Source organism: Hyperoodon ampullatus, assembly GCF_949752795.1.
Source record: "Hyperoodon ampullatus genome assembly, chromosome: 3".
NCBI classification, from domain to species: domain Eukaryota; kingdom Metazoa; phylum Chordata; class Mammalia; order Artiodactyla; family Ziphiidae; genus Hyperoodon; species Hyperoodon ampullatus.
The window spans coordinates 113,292,019-113,309,172 of record NC_136916.1 but is presented as its reverse complement, the minus strand read 5'-3'; the positions used below and the strand labels follow the sequence as shown (position 1 = coordinate 113,309,172).

Sequence of the window (17,154 nt, the reverse complement as noted above, 5' to 3'; positions counted from 1 at the left end):
ATTGTTATTTGTTTCTAAGTATTTTTTAATTTCCTCTTTGATTTCTTCAGTGATCTCTTATTTATTTAGTAGTGTATTGTTTAGCCTTCATGTGTTTGTACTTTTTACACTTTTTTCCTGTAATTGATATCTAGTTTCATAGCATTGTGGTCGGAAAAGATACTTGATACGAATTCAATTTACCAAGGCTTGATTTGTGACCCAAGATATGATCTATCCTGGAGAATGTTCCATGAGCACTTGAGAAGAAAGTGTATTCTGTTGTTTTTGGATGGAAAGTCCTGTAAATATCAATTAAGTCCATCTTGTTTAATATACCATTTAAAGCTTGTGTTTCCTCATTTATTTTCATTTTGGTTGACCTGTCCATTGGTGAAAGTGGGGTGTTAAAGTCCCCTACTATGATTGTGTTACTGTTGATTTCCCCTTTTATGGCTGTTAGCATTTGCCTTATGTACTAAGGTGCTCCTATGTTGGATGCATAAATATTTACAATAGTTATATCTTCTTCATGGATTGATCCCTTGATCATTATGTATTGCCTTCCTTTGTCTCTTGTACTAGTCTTTATTTTAAAGTCTATTTTGTGTGATATGTGAATTGCTACCCCAGCTTTCTTTTGATTTCCATTTGCATGGAATCTCTTTTCCATCCCCTCACTTTTAGTCTGGATGTGTCCCTAGATCTGAAGTGTATTTCTTGTATACAGCATATATATGGGTCTTTTTTTTTTGTATCCATTCAGCCAGTCTATGTCTTTTGGTGGGAGCATTTAATCCATTTACATTTAAGGTAATTATCAATATGTATGTTCCTATTACCATTTTCTTGTTTTGGGTTTGTTATTGTAGGTCTTTTTCTTCTCTTGTGTTTTCTGCCTAGAGAAATTTCTATAGCATCTGTTGTACAGCTGGTTTGGTGGTACTAAATTCTATTAGCTTTTGCTTATCTGTAAAGGTTTTAATTTCTCTGTCGAATCTGAATGAGATCCTTGCTGGGTAGAGTAATCTTGGTTGTAGGTTCTTCCATTTCATCACTCTAAATATGTCCTGCCACTCCCTTCTGCCTTGCGGAGTTTTTGCTGAAAGATCAGCTGTTAACCTTATAGGGATTCCGTTGTATGTTTTTGTTCTTTTCCCTTGCTGCTTTTAATATTTTTTCTTTGTATTTAATTTTTGATACTTTGTGTCTTGGTGTGTTTCTCCTGGGATTTATTCTGTATGGGACTCTCTATGCTTCCTGGACTTGACTGACTGTTTCCTTTCCCATATTAGGGAAGTTTTCAACTATAACCTATTCAAATATTTTCTCAGATCTCTTCTTTTTCTCTTCTTCTTCTGGGATCCCTATTATTCGAATGTTGGTGCATTTAATGTTGTCCCAGTGGTCCCTGAGACTGTCCTCAATTCTTTTCATTCTTTTTTCTTTATTCTGCTCTGATGTCGTTATTTCCACTATTTTATCTTCCAGGTCACTTCTACGTTCTTCTGCCTCAGTTATTCTGCTATTGATTCCTTCTAGAGAATTTTTAATTTCATTTATTGTGTTGTTCACCATTGTTTGTTTGCTCTTTAGTTCTTCTAGGCCCTTGTTAAGCATTTCTTGTACTTCCTCCATTCTATTTCGAAGATTTTGGACCATGTTTACTATCATTACTCTGAATTCTTTTTCAGGTACACTGCCTATTTCCTCTTCATTTGTTTGGTCAGGTGTGTTTTTACCTTGCTCCTTCAACTGCTGTGTAATTCTCTGTTCTCTCATTTTGCTTAACTTACTGTGTTTGAGGTCTCCTTTTCGCAGGCTGCAGGTTTGTAGTTCCCGTTGTTTTTGGTGTCTGCCCCAGTGGGTAAGGTTGGTTCAGTGGCTTGTGTAGGCTTCCTGGTGGAGGGGACTGGTGCCTGGATCTTGTATTTCTGGTGGGCAGGACTATGTCTGGTGGTGTGTTTTGGGGTGTCTGTGAACTCATTATGATTTTAGACAGACTCTGTGCTAATGGGTGGGGTTGTGTTCCTGTCTTGCTAGTTGTTTGGCATGGGGTGTCCAGCACTGGAGCTTGCTGGTCGTTGAGTAGAGCTGGGTCTTAGCATTGAGATGGAGATCTCTGGGAGAGCTCTCACCGACTGATATTATGTGTGGCCAGGAGGTCTCTGGTGGTCCAATGTCCTCATCTCAGGTTTCCCACCTCCGAGGCTCAGGCCTGACACCTGCCCACAGTATCAAGACTTTGTCAGCCACACAGCTGATCCAGAGAACTTCCAGTAGCAGAACCTGCAGCTTGTTCAGTCCACGAAGCACTTCCTGCAAATCAACAATGCCTGCTTCAGCAAGTTCAAGTTCAAGAGCCACTCAGGGGAGTTCAGACTGGGCATGATCTCCTCAGCCCAGTATTCCAAGAATTGCCTGCATCTGCCTGCTGGGGAGAATCTGCAGAACATCTTTGATGAGCTGCTGTTGCTCACGCACCTGGGTTTTGGTGGCTTCGAGCAGCCTGCCCGCATCACCACCAGGAAGAACAAGAAGAGTGTGTGACAGTCCAGCAGCTGCCAGGTGTCCTGGACTTCAGGACCCACTGGCCAGCAGGTGCGCTCTAGCAGCAAAGTCAGCAGCCACCAGGGGCTGCACGCGGCCACCACCAGGAGTCTCAAGTATCTCTCCCCACCGTGGGCAGGGGCTGCCACATCCATGAGCCTCCTTTCTCCTTCCTCCTTCTCCTGGGCTACCAGGCAGCTGGGTGAGGCCCTGGGGAGGCCTCCCGCTCGGGCTCTTTGCCGCCAGCCGCCTTAGTGACCATTCTTAATATTTAAAAATACAAAAGTCCCAAAACTACTTAAAAAAAAGAAGCAGACTATATAGAACACTTACTACAAAAAGGATGAATTATTTTCCTATGTTACTTCACTTTACCCCCATTTCATGCTTTACAATTTGCCTCAACAAAGAAAAAGCCTCAGACTTCAGAAAGGTTATAAATCTATCTAAAACATCAAAAATACACATAATTATTAGTGACATTATAATATTTCCAAACAATGTGTACATATTATCAAATACTTAATTTCTAAACCTTTTGATAATTGTCAGTGATATCTCTTGGTTATTTATTACCAATAAATAACTGATTTAAAAAGACATTTAAAAATTCCTTTATTTCCCCCAAAGTCCTCATATGTATATAAGAGAGATTTACAACTATTTCTCCATTGGGATGTAGGAAAATACTTAGAAACAGATTCAACATAAAAGCTAATACTAATATTAAAATCCATAGCATAAAAAAGATATCCACTACCATACTGAAGTATTGTGCATTTGATGTAAATTAATGTTTACTGCTCTCAACTTTAACATTAACTAATTAGCAGGATATAAAATTTTCCCATAGTTGTATTTATCAAAAAGCCAAAATTTCCCGATATATATTCTTATTCAGCATTTACTCAATAAATTATTACTGAGTGCCTGCCACATATCAAGCACTATGCTATAAGTGCTGGAGAGCTATGAACTAAATAGCCATGTTTTACCTAGACAATACTTAAGCACTACTTCTTTTCTAGAACACAGACATACATCACCACCTTTTCAAAGTGTCTTTATGTTTTGTAAACATGTTCATCCTGGAAATATTTTGAAAAATTTAGTTCATGAATTAGATCTCTAAAGGTAAATTTATATGTTTTTTAATTTAAAAAATTTAATGTTTTCGAAGAGATAAAAATGTTTGCCTGTCATGGAGTGTGTTTATCTGTATGGCAATAACAAAACATCAAAGATAGCATAAATTAATTTAAACTTTAAGAGTTACCTGAAATAGGGGGGCAGAGTCAAGATAGTGGCATGGGAAGATGTGGAGTTCGCATCTCCCCACAACCAGGGCACCTGCAGACGCTGGTGGGGACCTTGATGCCCAAGGAGACGGGGAGGAACCCCTGAGTGACCGGGTAGGACGTGGGGGGAGTGAAGGAAAGGAGAAGTGGAGGCCAGACAGGACCGGTGCCCCTGAGGCGTGGCTGGGAGGGGGGAGGGGTTCCCACACGGGACCCCTGGGGAACCTGGGGAGCTTGTAGGATCAGCGGGGAGTGTGCCTAGCATTTCCCCTGTCCACTCAGGCCCCAGGAAGCCTGCTGGGCTGCTGGGCCTGGTCCTTCGTTCTACAAGGGCCCCTCCAGCTGTGGGGGTCCAGGTCTGGTCCTCTGCCTCCTGGGGCCTCCTCTGGCCGCATGGCTCCAAGAAGCATGGGGGTGTGTGTGGAGAAGAAGAAACGCCAATGGGAAGGGGCCCTTCAGGATCGGAGGATCAGGGGGAACACGCCTAGAGTTTCCCCTGCCCACTCAGGCCCGGTGAACCTGCTGGGGTCCTGGACCTGGTCCTCCAACCTCCAAGGCCAGAGGCACTCCTGGGCCCCTCCTGCTGCACTGAGCCTAAGCTCCACCCCTTATCCCACCCCCAGGGTCTTTTCCAGCCCCATGGGTCCTAAGCATAGGCCCCGCATACTGCCTAAACCCCAACCCCTGCCTAAGTCCCGCCCCCCACAGCCAAGGCCTTTTCTGGCTTTTTTTTTCTCCCCTTTTTTTTTACTACTGTGGTTCTGTTTTACCTTCTGCTTGTTGTTTCAACTATATATATATTTTTTATTCTTTCTAACATATCTGTTAGTTTTCTAATCTTATGTGTTACTCTTTGTTATTGTTCTGCTCCTTTTTTTCTTCTATTTTTTTTTTTTCTGCCCTGCACAGCTTGCAGGATCGTGGTTTGTGAGCCCATGGTTGGGCCAGAGCTCCTGCATTGGGAGCTCTGAGCCCAAACCACTGGATTAACAGACAACCTCAGACCCCAGGGAATATTAATTTGAGTGAGGTCTCCCAGAGTTCCGCATCTCAGCACCAAGACCCAGGTCTAACCAACAGCCTACAAATTCCAGTGCTGGAAGCCTCAGGCCAAAGAACCAGTAAGACCGGAACACTATCCAACCCATCAAAAAAAAGTGGGGGGGTGGTGATGAAAAATATGTCACAGATGAAGGAGCAAGGTAAAAATCTACAGGACCAAATAAATGAAGAGGAAATAGGCGACGTACCTGAAAAATAATTCAGAGTAATGATAGTAAAGATGATCCAGAATCTCGGATATAGAATGGTGGTATGGATTTAGAAAATACAAGAAACGTTTATCAAAGATCTAGAAAAACTAAAGAACAAACAAACAGCAATTAACAACAAAATAACTGAAATGAAACATACCCTAGAAGAAATTAATAACAGAATAGCTGAGGGAGAAGACCGAATAAGTGAGCTGGAAGGGGGAAATAACTGCCAAGGAGCAGAATAAAGGGAAAAGAATGAAAAGAATTGAAGACAATCTCAGAGAACTCTGAGCAAACACTAAACGCACCAACATTCAAATTATAGGGGACCCAGAAGAAGAAGAGAAAAAGAAAGGGTCTGAGAAAATATTTCAAGAGATTATAGTTGAAAACTTCCCTAATATGTGAAAGGAAATAGTCACCCGAGTCCAGGAAGTACAGAGAGTCCCATACAGGATAAATCCCAGGAGAAACACGCCAAGACACAAACTATCAAAAATTAAATACAAAGAAAAAATATTAAAAGAAAAAAAGCAGCAATGGAAAAGCAAAAAACAACATACAAAGAAATCCTCATGATGTTATCAGCTGATTCTTCAGCAGAAACTCTGCAGGCCAGAAGGGAGTGGCAGGATATACTGAAAGTGATCAAAGAGAAAATACTACAACGGAGATTACTCTATCAAGCAAGAATCTCATTCAGATTCGACAGAGAAATCAAAAGTTTTACAGAGAAGCAAAAGCTAAGAGACTTAAGCACCACCAAACCAGCTCCACAACAAATCCTGAAGGAACTTCAAGTAGGCAGGAAACACAAGAGAAGAAAAAGACCCATGAAAACAAACCCAAAACAATTAAGAAAATGGTAATAGAAACACACATATCGATAATAACCTTGAATGTAAACGGATTAACTGCTCCAAACAAAAGACACAGGCTGGCTGAATGGATACAAAAACAAGACCTGTATATGTGCTGTCTACAAGAGACCCACTTCAGACCTAGGGACACATACAGACTGAAAATGAAGGGATGGAAAAAGATATTCCTTGCAAATGGAAATCAAAAGAAAGCTAGAGTAGCAATACTCGTATCAGATAAAATAGACTTTAAAATAAAGACTGTTACAAGAGATAAGGAAGGACAATACATAATGATCAAGGGATCAATCCAAGAAGAATATATAACAATTATAAATATATATGTGACCAACATAGGAGCACCTCAATATATAAGGCAAATGCTAATAGCCATAAAAGGGGAAATCAACCAGTAACAGAATCATAATAGCATTAACACCCCACTTTCACCAATGGACAGATCATCCAAAATGAAAATAAATAAGGAAACACAAGCTTTAAATGATACATTAAACAAGATGGACTTAATTGTTATTTATAGGACTGTCCACCCAAAAGTGGCCAGATATACTTCTTCTCAAGTGCACACGGACCACTCTCCTGGACAGATCAAATCTGGGGTCACAAATCAAGCCTTGGAAAATTTAAGAAAAATGAAATTGAATCAAGCATCTTTTCTGACCACAATGCTATGAGATTGGTAATCAATTACAGAAAAAAAAACTGTAAAAAACACAAATACATGGAGACTAAACAGTGTGCTACTAAATAACCAAGAGATCACTGAAGAAATCAAATAAATAAAAAATTACATAGAAATGGGGCTTCCCTGGTGGCGCAGTAGTTGAGAGTCCGCCTGCTGATGCAGGGGATACAGGTTCATTCCCCGGTCCGGGAAGATCCCACATGCCGCGGAGCAGCTGGGCCTGTGAGCCATGGCCGCTGAGCCTGCATGTCCAGAGCCTGTGCTCCACAATGGGAGAGGCCACAACAGTGAGAGACCCGCATTCCACAAAAAAAAAAAAGAAAAGAAATGAATGACAACGAAAACACGACGACCCAAAATGTATGGGACGCAGCAAAAGCAGTTCAACGAGGGAAGTTTATAGCAATTCATTCTCACTTCAACAAACAAGAAAAATATCAAATAAAGAATCTAACCTTACACCTAAAGTAACTAGAGAAATAGGAAGAAAGAAAACCCAAAGTCAGTAGAAGGAAAGAAATCATAAAGATCAGAGCAGAAATAAATAAAACAGAACTGAAGAAAACAATAGAAAAGACCAATAAAACTAAAAGCTGGTTCTTTGAGAAGATAAACAAAATTGATAAACCTTTAGCCAGACTCAATAAAATCCAGCCAGCCAAATCAATAAAATTAGAAATGAAAAAGGAGAATTCATAACTGACATTGCAGAAATACAAAGGATTATAAGAGACTACTACAAACAACTATATGCCAATAAAATGAACAACCACAAAGAAAGGGACAAATTCTTGGAAAGATACAATTTTCCAAGACTGAGCCAAGAAGAATTAGAAAATATAAACAGACTTATCACAAGTAATGAAATTGAAAGCGTAATTAAAAATCTTCCAACAAACAAAGGTCCAGGACCAGATGGCTTCACAAGCTAATTCTATCAGACATTTAGAGAAGAGCTAACACCCATCCTTCTCAAACTCTTCCAAAAAACTGCAGAGGGTGTACTACACCCAAATTCATTCTACGAAGCCACCATCATCCTGATACTAAAACCAGACAAAGATATCATAAAAAAAGAAAATTACAGACCAATATCACTAATGAACATAGAAGCAAAAATCCTCAATACTACCAAACAGAATCCAGCAACACATTAGAATGATACACGGCATGATCAAGTGGGATTTATCCCAGGAGTGCAAGGATTCTTCAGTATATGCAAATCAATCAGCATGATACACCATATTAACAAATTAAGGAATAAAAACCATATGATCATCTCAATAGATGCAGAAAAGTCTTTTGACAAAATTCAACATCCGTTTATGATAAAAAATCTCCAGAAAATGGGCACAGAGGGAACCTACCTAAAAATAATAAAAGCCATATATGACAAACCCACAGCAAACATCATACTAAATGGTGAAAAACTGAAAGCATTTCCACTAAGATAGGAACAAGACAAGGATGTCCATTCTCGCCACTCTTATTCAGCATAGTTTTGGAAGTCCTAGTCATGGCGATCAGAGAAGAAAATGGAATACAAATTGGAAAAGAAGAAGTAAAACTGTCACTGTTGGCAGATGACATTATACTATACACAGATAAGCCTAAAGATGCCACTAGAAAACTACTAGAACTAATCATTGAATTTGGTAAGGTTGCAGGATACCAAATTAATGCATAGAAGTCTGGCATTCCTATACACTAATGATGAAAAATTTGAAAGAAAAATTAAGGAAACACTTCCATTTACCATTGCAACAAAAAGAATAAAATACCTAGGAATAAACCTACCTAAGGAGGTGAAAGACTTGTAATCAGAAAACTATAAAACACTTATGAAAGAAATCAAAGATGACATAAACACACCGAGAAATATACCATGTTCTTGGATTCGAAAAATCAATATTGTGAAAATGACTATACTACCCAAAGCAATGTACAGATTCAATGCAATCCTCATCAAACTACCAATGGCATTCTTCACAGAATTAGAACAAAAAATTTTACAATTTGTATGGAAACCCAAAAGACCCCAAAAAGACAAAGCAATCTTGAGAAAGATAAACAGAGCTGGAGGTATCAGGCTCCCCAACTTCAAACTATACTACAAAGCTAAAGTAATCAAGATAGTATGGTACTGGCAGAAAAACAGAAATATAGATGAATGGAACAGGATAGAAAGCCCAGAGATCAACCCATGCACATATGGTCACCTAATTTATGAAAAAGGAGGAAAGAACATACAATGGAGAAAAGACAGCCTCTTCAGTAAGTGGTGCTGGGAAAACTGGACAGCTACATGAAAAAGAATAAAATTATAACACTCCCTAATATCATATACAAAAATAAACTCAAAATGGATTAAAGACCTAAATATAAGACTGGACACTATAAAACTCTTGGAGGAAAACATAGGCAGAACACTCTGTGACATATATCATAGCAACATCCTTTTTGACCCACCTCCTGCAGAAATGGAAATAAAAACGAAAATAAACAAATGGGACCTAATGAAACTTAAAAGTTTTTGCACAGCAAAGGAAACCATAAATAAGATGAAAAGACAACCCTTGGAATGGGAAAAAATATTTGCTAATGAAGCAACTGACAAAGGATTATCTCCAAAATATACAAACAGCTCATGCAACTCAGTATCAAAAAAAAAACAACCCAATTGAAAAATGGGCAGAAGACCTAAACAGACATTTCACCAGAGAAGATATACAGATTGCCAAAAAACACATGAAAGGATACTCAACATCACTAATCATTAGAGAAATGCAAAGCAAAACTACAATGACCTCACACCAGTCAGAATGGCCATCATCAAAAAATCTACAAACAATAAATGCTGGAGAGGGTGTGGAGAAAAGGGAACCCTCTTACACTGCACTGTTGGTGGGAATGTAGATTGATACAGCCACTACAGAGAAAAATATGGAGGTTCCTTAAAAAAGTAAAAATAGAACTACCCTACGACCCAGCAATCCCACTACTGGGCATATACCCTGAGAAAACTGTAATTCAAAAAGAGCCATGTACCACAATGTTCACTGCAGCTCTATTTACAAGAGCCAGGACATGGAAGGAACCTAAGTGTCCATCAACAGATGAATGGATAAAGAAGATGTGGCACATGTATACAATGGAATATTACTCAGCCATAAAAGGAAATGAAATCGAGTTATTTGTAGTGAGGTGGATGGACCTAGAGTCTGTCATACAGAGTGAAGTCAGAAAGAGAAAAACAAATACCGTATGGTAACACATATATATGGAATCTAAAAAAAAAAAAAAAAAAAGGTTCTGAAGAACCTAGGGGCAGGACAGGAATAAAGATGCAGATGTAGAGAATGCACTTGAGGACACGGGGAGTGGGAAGGGTAAGCTGGGATGAAGTGAGAGAGTGGCATGAACATATATACAGTACCACAAGTAAAACAGATAGCTAGTGGGAAGCAGCCTCATAGCACAGGGTGATGAGCTCAGTGCTTTATGACCACCTAGAGGGGTGGGATAGGGAGGGTAGGAGGGAGACGCAAAAGGGAGGAGATATGGGGATATATGTATAGCTGATTCACTTTGTTATAAAGCAGAAACTAACACACCATTGTAAAGCAATTATACTCCAACAAAGTTGTTAAAAAAAAAACTCTTAGAGGAAAACATAGGAAAAACACTCTATGACATAAACTACAGGAAGATCTTTCTTACCCACCTCCTAGAGTAATGAAAATAAAAACAAAAATAAACAAATGGGACCTAAGGAAACTTAAAAGCTTTTGCTCAGCAAAGGAATCCATAAACAAGATGAAAAGACAAACCTCAGTTTGGGAGAAAATATTTGCAAATGAATCAATGGACAAAGAATTACACTCCAAAGTATATAAACAGCTCATGGAGCTCAATATAAAAAAAACAAACACCTCAGTTAAAAAATGGGCCGAAGACCTAAATTTCACCAATAAGATGCTCTACATCACTATTTATTAGACAAATGCAAATCAAAACTACAGTGAAGTATCACCTCACACTGATCAGAACAGCCATCATCAAAAAATCTTCAAACAATAAATGCTGGAGAGGGGGTGGAGAAAAGGGAACCCTCTTGCACTGTTGGTGGGAATGTAAACTGATCCAGCCACTAGGGAGAACAATATGGAGGTTTCTTAAAAAACTAAAAATAGAACTACCATATGACCCAGCAATCCCACTACTGGGCAAATACCCTGAGAAAACCACAATTCAAAAAGAGTCATGTACTACAATGTTCATCGCAGCACCATTTACAATAGGCAGGACATGGAAGCAACCTAAGTGTCCATTGACAGACGAATGGATAAAGAAGATGTGGCACATATATACAATGGAATATTACTCAGCCATAAAAAGGAATGAAATTGGGTCTTTTGAGAGATGTGGATGGACCTAGAGTCTGTCATACAGAGTGAAGTAAACCAGAAAGAGAAAAACAAATATCATATATGAACGCACATACATGGAATCTAGAAAAATGGTACAGATGAACCTACTTGTAGGGCAGGAATAGAGATGTAGACGTAGAGAACAGACATGTGGACATGGGGGTAAGGGGAGGGTGGGACCAACTGGGAGATTAGGTTTGACATAAATACACCACCATGTGTAAAACAGAGAGCTAGTGGGAACCTTATATAGCACAGGGAGCTCAGTTTGGTGCTCTGTGACGACCTAGATGGGTGGGATGGGGGGGTGGGAGTTCCAATAGGGAGGGGATATGGGTGTGCATATAGCTGATTCACTTCATTGTACAGCAGAAACTAACACAACATTGTGAAGCAATTTTACTAAAAAAAAAAAAAAAAGAATTACCTGAAATAGGAATATTCTGTGAGACTGATAACTGCACATCTCCAGTTCCTGGTGGCATGTCAACAACTAAATAGTCCAGTTGACCCCAATCTACCTAAAAACCAAGATGACACAAATAACATCACTGTATAAACAAATGTGGTGAATAGTGACATAAACAAAAATAAATGAATTAATAACAAAGCTAAAATAATAGCTTTCAGTTGAGCCATTAGTAAATGCCAGGGACTGTGCTGAGCGCTGATAAATGGATGAATAAGAAACAATCTTTGCCTCTAGCAGACCTTTTCTGACCGATAAGGTTAAATTTTCAAATGACACCACAAAACACACACATACCATAATGGCGAACCCCTTGCACAGTGGACTTCTATTCAGGACCACTCATTTATTTTCACTGAAAATAGCCCGTATTTTACCTAAGGAGGTCTTAGCTTTTTGTCCTTTGTGGTTTTTGGTACAGTGTTTCCTATAGCAGATCTTAATATAATTTTTTTAAGTTTATTATTTTTCCTTCATAAAACACACTAATAATGAAAACCAAAACTTAATAAGAAAATTTTAGAAATATACCTAGAGCTCCAAATTAACATTTTGATTATTTCTCTTCAGGCACTTTTCTAAGTATCTATATCTAGAAAATTCAGCTGTTTAACCAAGTCCTTAATGCTCAGCCTCAATTAGATAGGGCTCAAGGGTACCTCAGGCTCTTTTCTCCTCAAGTGGTTCTTCCTTCTGAGTCCCCAGTTTCAGTGAAAGGCCCTAGAATCCCCTTAGTTACCTAAGGCAAAGGCTTGGGAAAACACTTAACTGTTCCCTTTCCCTCGCTATCCCCAGTTACTGATTATGCCTTCTAAAAATCTCTCAAATGTATCCATGTCTCTGTTTCTGCATGGCCGAGAACCAAAGAGGTCACAGGCATCTATCACTAAAGTCTCCCAACCAATCTCTCTGGTCTAGCACTGCCCATACCGTGTGTTCCTAACACCAGTGAAAATTGGTTTGATAGTGCCATTTTTGTGCTTAAAACTCTTCTATTGCTTTTAGGATAAAATCTAAGTTTTAGCTTCAGAACCTCTGCCTGGTCTTCTTCACTTGCTAATTCCTCCTCATTCTTTAGGTCGTAGCTTGAAATTTACTTCCCATAACTTCCATTAAAGATTAGATATGGTGTTCCTACTATGTTGGAACAATTCTTCTAATCGTTCGTTCATTCATTCGTTCATTCATTCACCCAACAAATGTTTATTGAGTACCTACTATATATTAGGCATTGAGCTAGGTATTGATAATTAAATGGTATCATGGTCCCTAGCCTCACAGAATTTACAATACAGAGGGAGACAGATATTAAGCACATAATGATATAACCTGTGCAAAGAAGTTAGAGAAACTGAAAGATCAACATAGCTGAAGAGCAGTGCAAGGGGAAAGATGGCATTCATTGACTGTTATTTCAGTATCTGTCTTCCCATGAAACTGTAGATGACTTAGAATACGTAACAAAGAATGGATACATAGGAGATGCTCAATAAGTTTTCTTTCAAGGAATGAATGAATAAATAAACACATGCAAAGATCCAAAAATTTTTAAATGTAAAAGTAAATCATACTGTGTATACAATCCCATATCCTGCTTCTTAAAACTTAATAATGGGGAATTCCCTGGTGGTCCAGTGGTTAGGACTCTGTGCTTTCACTGCCAAGGGCGCAGGTTCGATTCCTGGTCGGGGAACCAAGATCCCACATGCCACAAGGTGTGGCCAAAAAAAAAAAAAAAAAAACTTAATAATGTGAAATAAGTCTTTTCCATATCATCACATATTTTTAAAATTAAGATTTAGATGATATTGGGTCAGATGGATTCATTCATGTATTAACACATTTATTCAACACATATTTACTGAGAATTGATGCCAGGCACTGTTTCAGGTGATGAAGATACAGCAGTGGAAAAAAGAAAGTCCCAGCCACCAGACAACTAATGTTTTAGTGAGGAAGACAGGTAGATAAACAGGCAGAAAGACAAGCAAATCAAAGACAAGTGCTACAGAGAAAACAAGTACCCCTTACTATACAAAATTACTTGCTTCCTGATTTGGATATATCCAGATCAAATAGCAAGAGACAGTTTTCGGGACTTCCTGGTGGTCCAGTGGTTAAGACTCCGTGCTTCCAACGCAGGGGGCACGGGTTTGACCCCTGGTGGGGGAACTAAGATCTCACATGCCACATGGCATGGCCAAAAAATAATATTAAAAAAAAAAAAAAAAAGAGAGGGCCTCCCTGGTGGCGTAGTGGTTGAGAGTCCGCCTGCCGATGCGTGGGAAACGGGTTCGTGCCCCGGTCCGGGAAGATCCCACATGCCATGGAGCGGCTGGGCCTGTGAGCCATGGCCGCTGAGCCTGTGCATCCGGAGCCTGTGCTCCGCGACGGGGAGAGGCCACAACAGTGAGAGGCCCGCGTAACGCAAAAAAAAAAAGAGAGATACAGTTTTAAAAACTTTAATTCCTGAATTTCAGAGGGCAAGTAGTAAGAGTTTAGACAGCTAAGGATTTATCAAAGAATTTCTTTGAGTCTCTTCCCAAGGTCTGATGGTGAGGAACACATGAAGAAGAGGGAAAAGGAATAGAGTGGTAGAAGATGCTACTTTCGACAGGGTGGTCAGAGCCTGGAGTGAAGTGAGAAAACTAACTGATGCAATTCTCAGAAAGCATTCCAGGCAGAAGAAGTAGCAAGTGCAAAGGACCTGAGATGGGGATATGCTTGGCGCATTCAAGGAATAGCTAGGAAGGCAGTACAGCCTTTCTAAAATGGCACTCCCCCAACCATCAGTCTCTTTCCTTCTCTGAATGTGTCCTTCTTCAACACATTTATCAGTATATGTCATTATATACTGACATGTCTTTTAGGAATTCTATAATATTTCTCAAACACAAGTACTTGACGCTGATTTAATGACACATTTTAAGAGAATGATGAAATGATGAACATGAAGTAGTTCGTTTTCAATACAGGGTTTCTTGGTTTGAAAAATAGTTACCCCTAAGTTACCCATGATCATCATCTATGAAACTATTTACAAAAAAGATAAAGGATACTTTTCATTTTATATCCTCTGCACTGAAACTCCTAGCACTGGCAGACTGACAAGTCTCTTTGTTTCAGAGGACATCAAATGACTGGTGCCAACAATTTATCACTGTTGTTCCTTGGCATTTAATCATATTTATCACATTGGCTCCAATTTCTTATTTCTTTAAAGAGAACTGCTATTATGGTTCCAAGGAACTAAAAATATATCACTGTTAAGGCAATTAATTTCAAACGACTCAAACTGAATTCAAACTTTCTGGGGGGAAAAAAAAAGCCTGGACCAACACCTTCATCTCACATAGTAGGCATTTCACAAAGGCTTGCAGACTTGAACTGAACTGAAGTCAGTATATGAGTTCCAGTTTTAGAGCATTCACTAATATTAATATTGAAATATACTGGCTGCCAGGAAGTTCCAGTTCTCTTACAAAATAATCACCAAAGCATTGATTTTAGAATGATTTAGGGATTCTCTAGATTCTACTCAGTGTTTGTTTACGCATATAAATTATTTATTACTAAATGTAGAGAAATAAGTACTAGCAAAACACTCAGGTATCTCATTTAGTAAAACTAAGCGACTGATCCAGATTTTGTGTGGCCTGAACCATATACAATTTGGGTGGCCTTCTCTAAGAATCAGCATGCAGTTAGGAATGCAAAATTTGGTACAAAAGTAAATATTTATTTAGAATGTACAAGAAATCATCATAAAATGCTGGAGCCTTAGAGATTCAAGTTTCTTTCTCTGAGGTCTCTTGGAACAACAGAAATGCTTACATAGAAATGCTTCCGGACTGCAACCGGCTTCCTCTCTCCACTGAGAACACTCTACAACTCCCAGCATCTCTTAGGAGCCCATGACAGTGTGGAACCCTGAACTTAAGCTTCATTAGCCTCAAGGTAACCCCACCTCTAGTAAAACCTTCTTGGCTCCCTCTCAGGCTCCAGACTCAAAGGATCCCAGCAGAACAGACTGAATCAGTCTAGAAGTGGAGTTACCAAGGTAGTTCAGAGATGCCCTGTGGATAAAGAGGCAGCGCTGCAGCAGAGAATTCAGCAGTGCAGCCAGGAAATGAAATATGTGCATTACATCTAAAGGGGGATATAAACAGCATAATGAGAGAGTAAAAAAATAAAATAAAAAACAGTGTTCAGGGCAATTGTGAAGGATGGGATGAGGTACAGATTAGGGGCAGCATTCAGACCTGAGTCTGCCAACAGAGGCTTTGTGCAAGATGCCTCTTTTACACAGTAGTACATAACCTTTATTCCCCTCTAAAGTGTTTGAGATACAGGACTTCTAGAATCAAATATTGATATAATGTAGTCACTGAGCTTTTGTCCAAAGCCATTCAGATAACATTAGAACAGTTGTTTTTTCATGTGTCCTATAAATATGCATTTGTAATTGCTATAACAGCACAACCTATGGTATTGCTTCTTTTTACTGCTCTTTCTCTTTGTTTATTAAGACAACCAACACTTGAAGTTTATGCTATCAGAAATAATTACTGGGACTTCCTTGGTGGCACAGTGGTTAAGAATCTGCCTGCCAATGCAGGGGAAACGGGTTCAAGTCCTGGGCCGGGAAGATCCCGCATGCCACGGAGCAACTAAGCCTGTGTGCCACAACTACTGAGCCTGTGCTCTAGAGCCCACGAGCCACAACTACTGAGCCCACATGCCACAACTACTGAAGCCCATGCACCTAGAGCCAATGCTCCACAACAAAAGAAGCCTGTGCACCGCAACAAAGAGTAGCCCCCGCTCGCCGCAACTAGAAAAAGCCCACGCACAGCAACAAAGACCCAATGCAGCCATAAATAAATAAATAAATTTTATTTTTAAAAAAATTACTAAATCTCTGTTAAATTATTTTTATTTATTTCTTGTCCACCTTACACAGGGAAAATATTCCAAACTAGCACTGACTGGGGTAATTTTAGGCCAACATGTCTTCTCCAAACAATACTTTGTATTTTATATTCAGAATAATGTCTGATAATCTGAGGGTAACTCAAAAACTCAAATAAAGGCAATTCCCTCTTTTCTGAGGAATGACTGGGAGATAAAAGTGTGTCTTATATTTGGACAGGTAAGGTTATGAAGACATCAGGACATCAGTTATGAAGAGTGTGGTGCTATGAATGGGTAAAGAAGGTGGACCACTTTCTTCCATGGATACTTCTATTAGGAAGCTGGCCAAAGCAGCAGCTATCAGGCCTTGCTTCAGAGGATGCCAGGAGCACAAGTGCAAAGTGGCTGAGTTGTAAGTGTTGAAAAGAAAGGGCCCATAGATGCATTCCATTTTTGGCTTCTCAGCTGGTGGGAGTAGTGTACCACAGTCAGCCTCCAGGGTAGAAGGCTCCATCATCAGCACTACACAGACCACGTTTAAGTACCACAGGGTCAACATATGCTTTTCCAAAGCAAAGGCAGTGTGTCCCAGCTATCCCAGGTCTGCTAGCAAGGCCAATGTGAGCCAGGTGAAAACAATATCAGCAGGGATGGGTCCTGGGCCCCTGTTGAATCAGGGAGGAAAATCACTG

The 17,154-nt window shown here is 39.5% G+C and overlaps 1 protein-coding gene across 1 annotated transcript in view; it reads right to left on the bottom strand.

Annotated features, from left to right (window-relative positions):
- NUBPL (NUBP iron-sulfur cluster assembly factor, mitochondrial) overlaps positions 1–17,154 on the bottom strand; it is a gene marked incomplete at its 3' end in the record, with an annotated part of 245,246 nt that overhangs the window by 54,300 nt on the left and 173,792 nt on the right. The window contains exon 7 of the mRNA XM_079699925.1: positions 11,507–11,600. Within this exon, the coding sequence (XP_079556051.1) occupies positions 11,507–11,600 (94 nt within the window). The remainder of the gene's footprint in view (positions 1–11,506; positions 11,601–17,154) is intronic.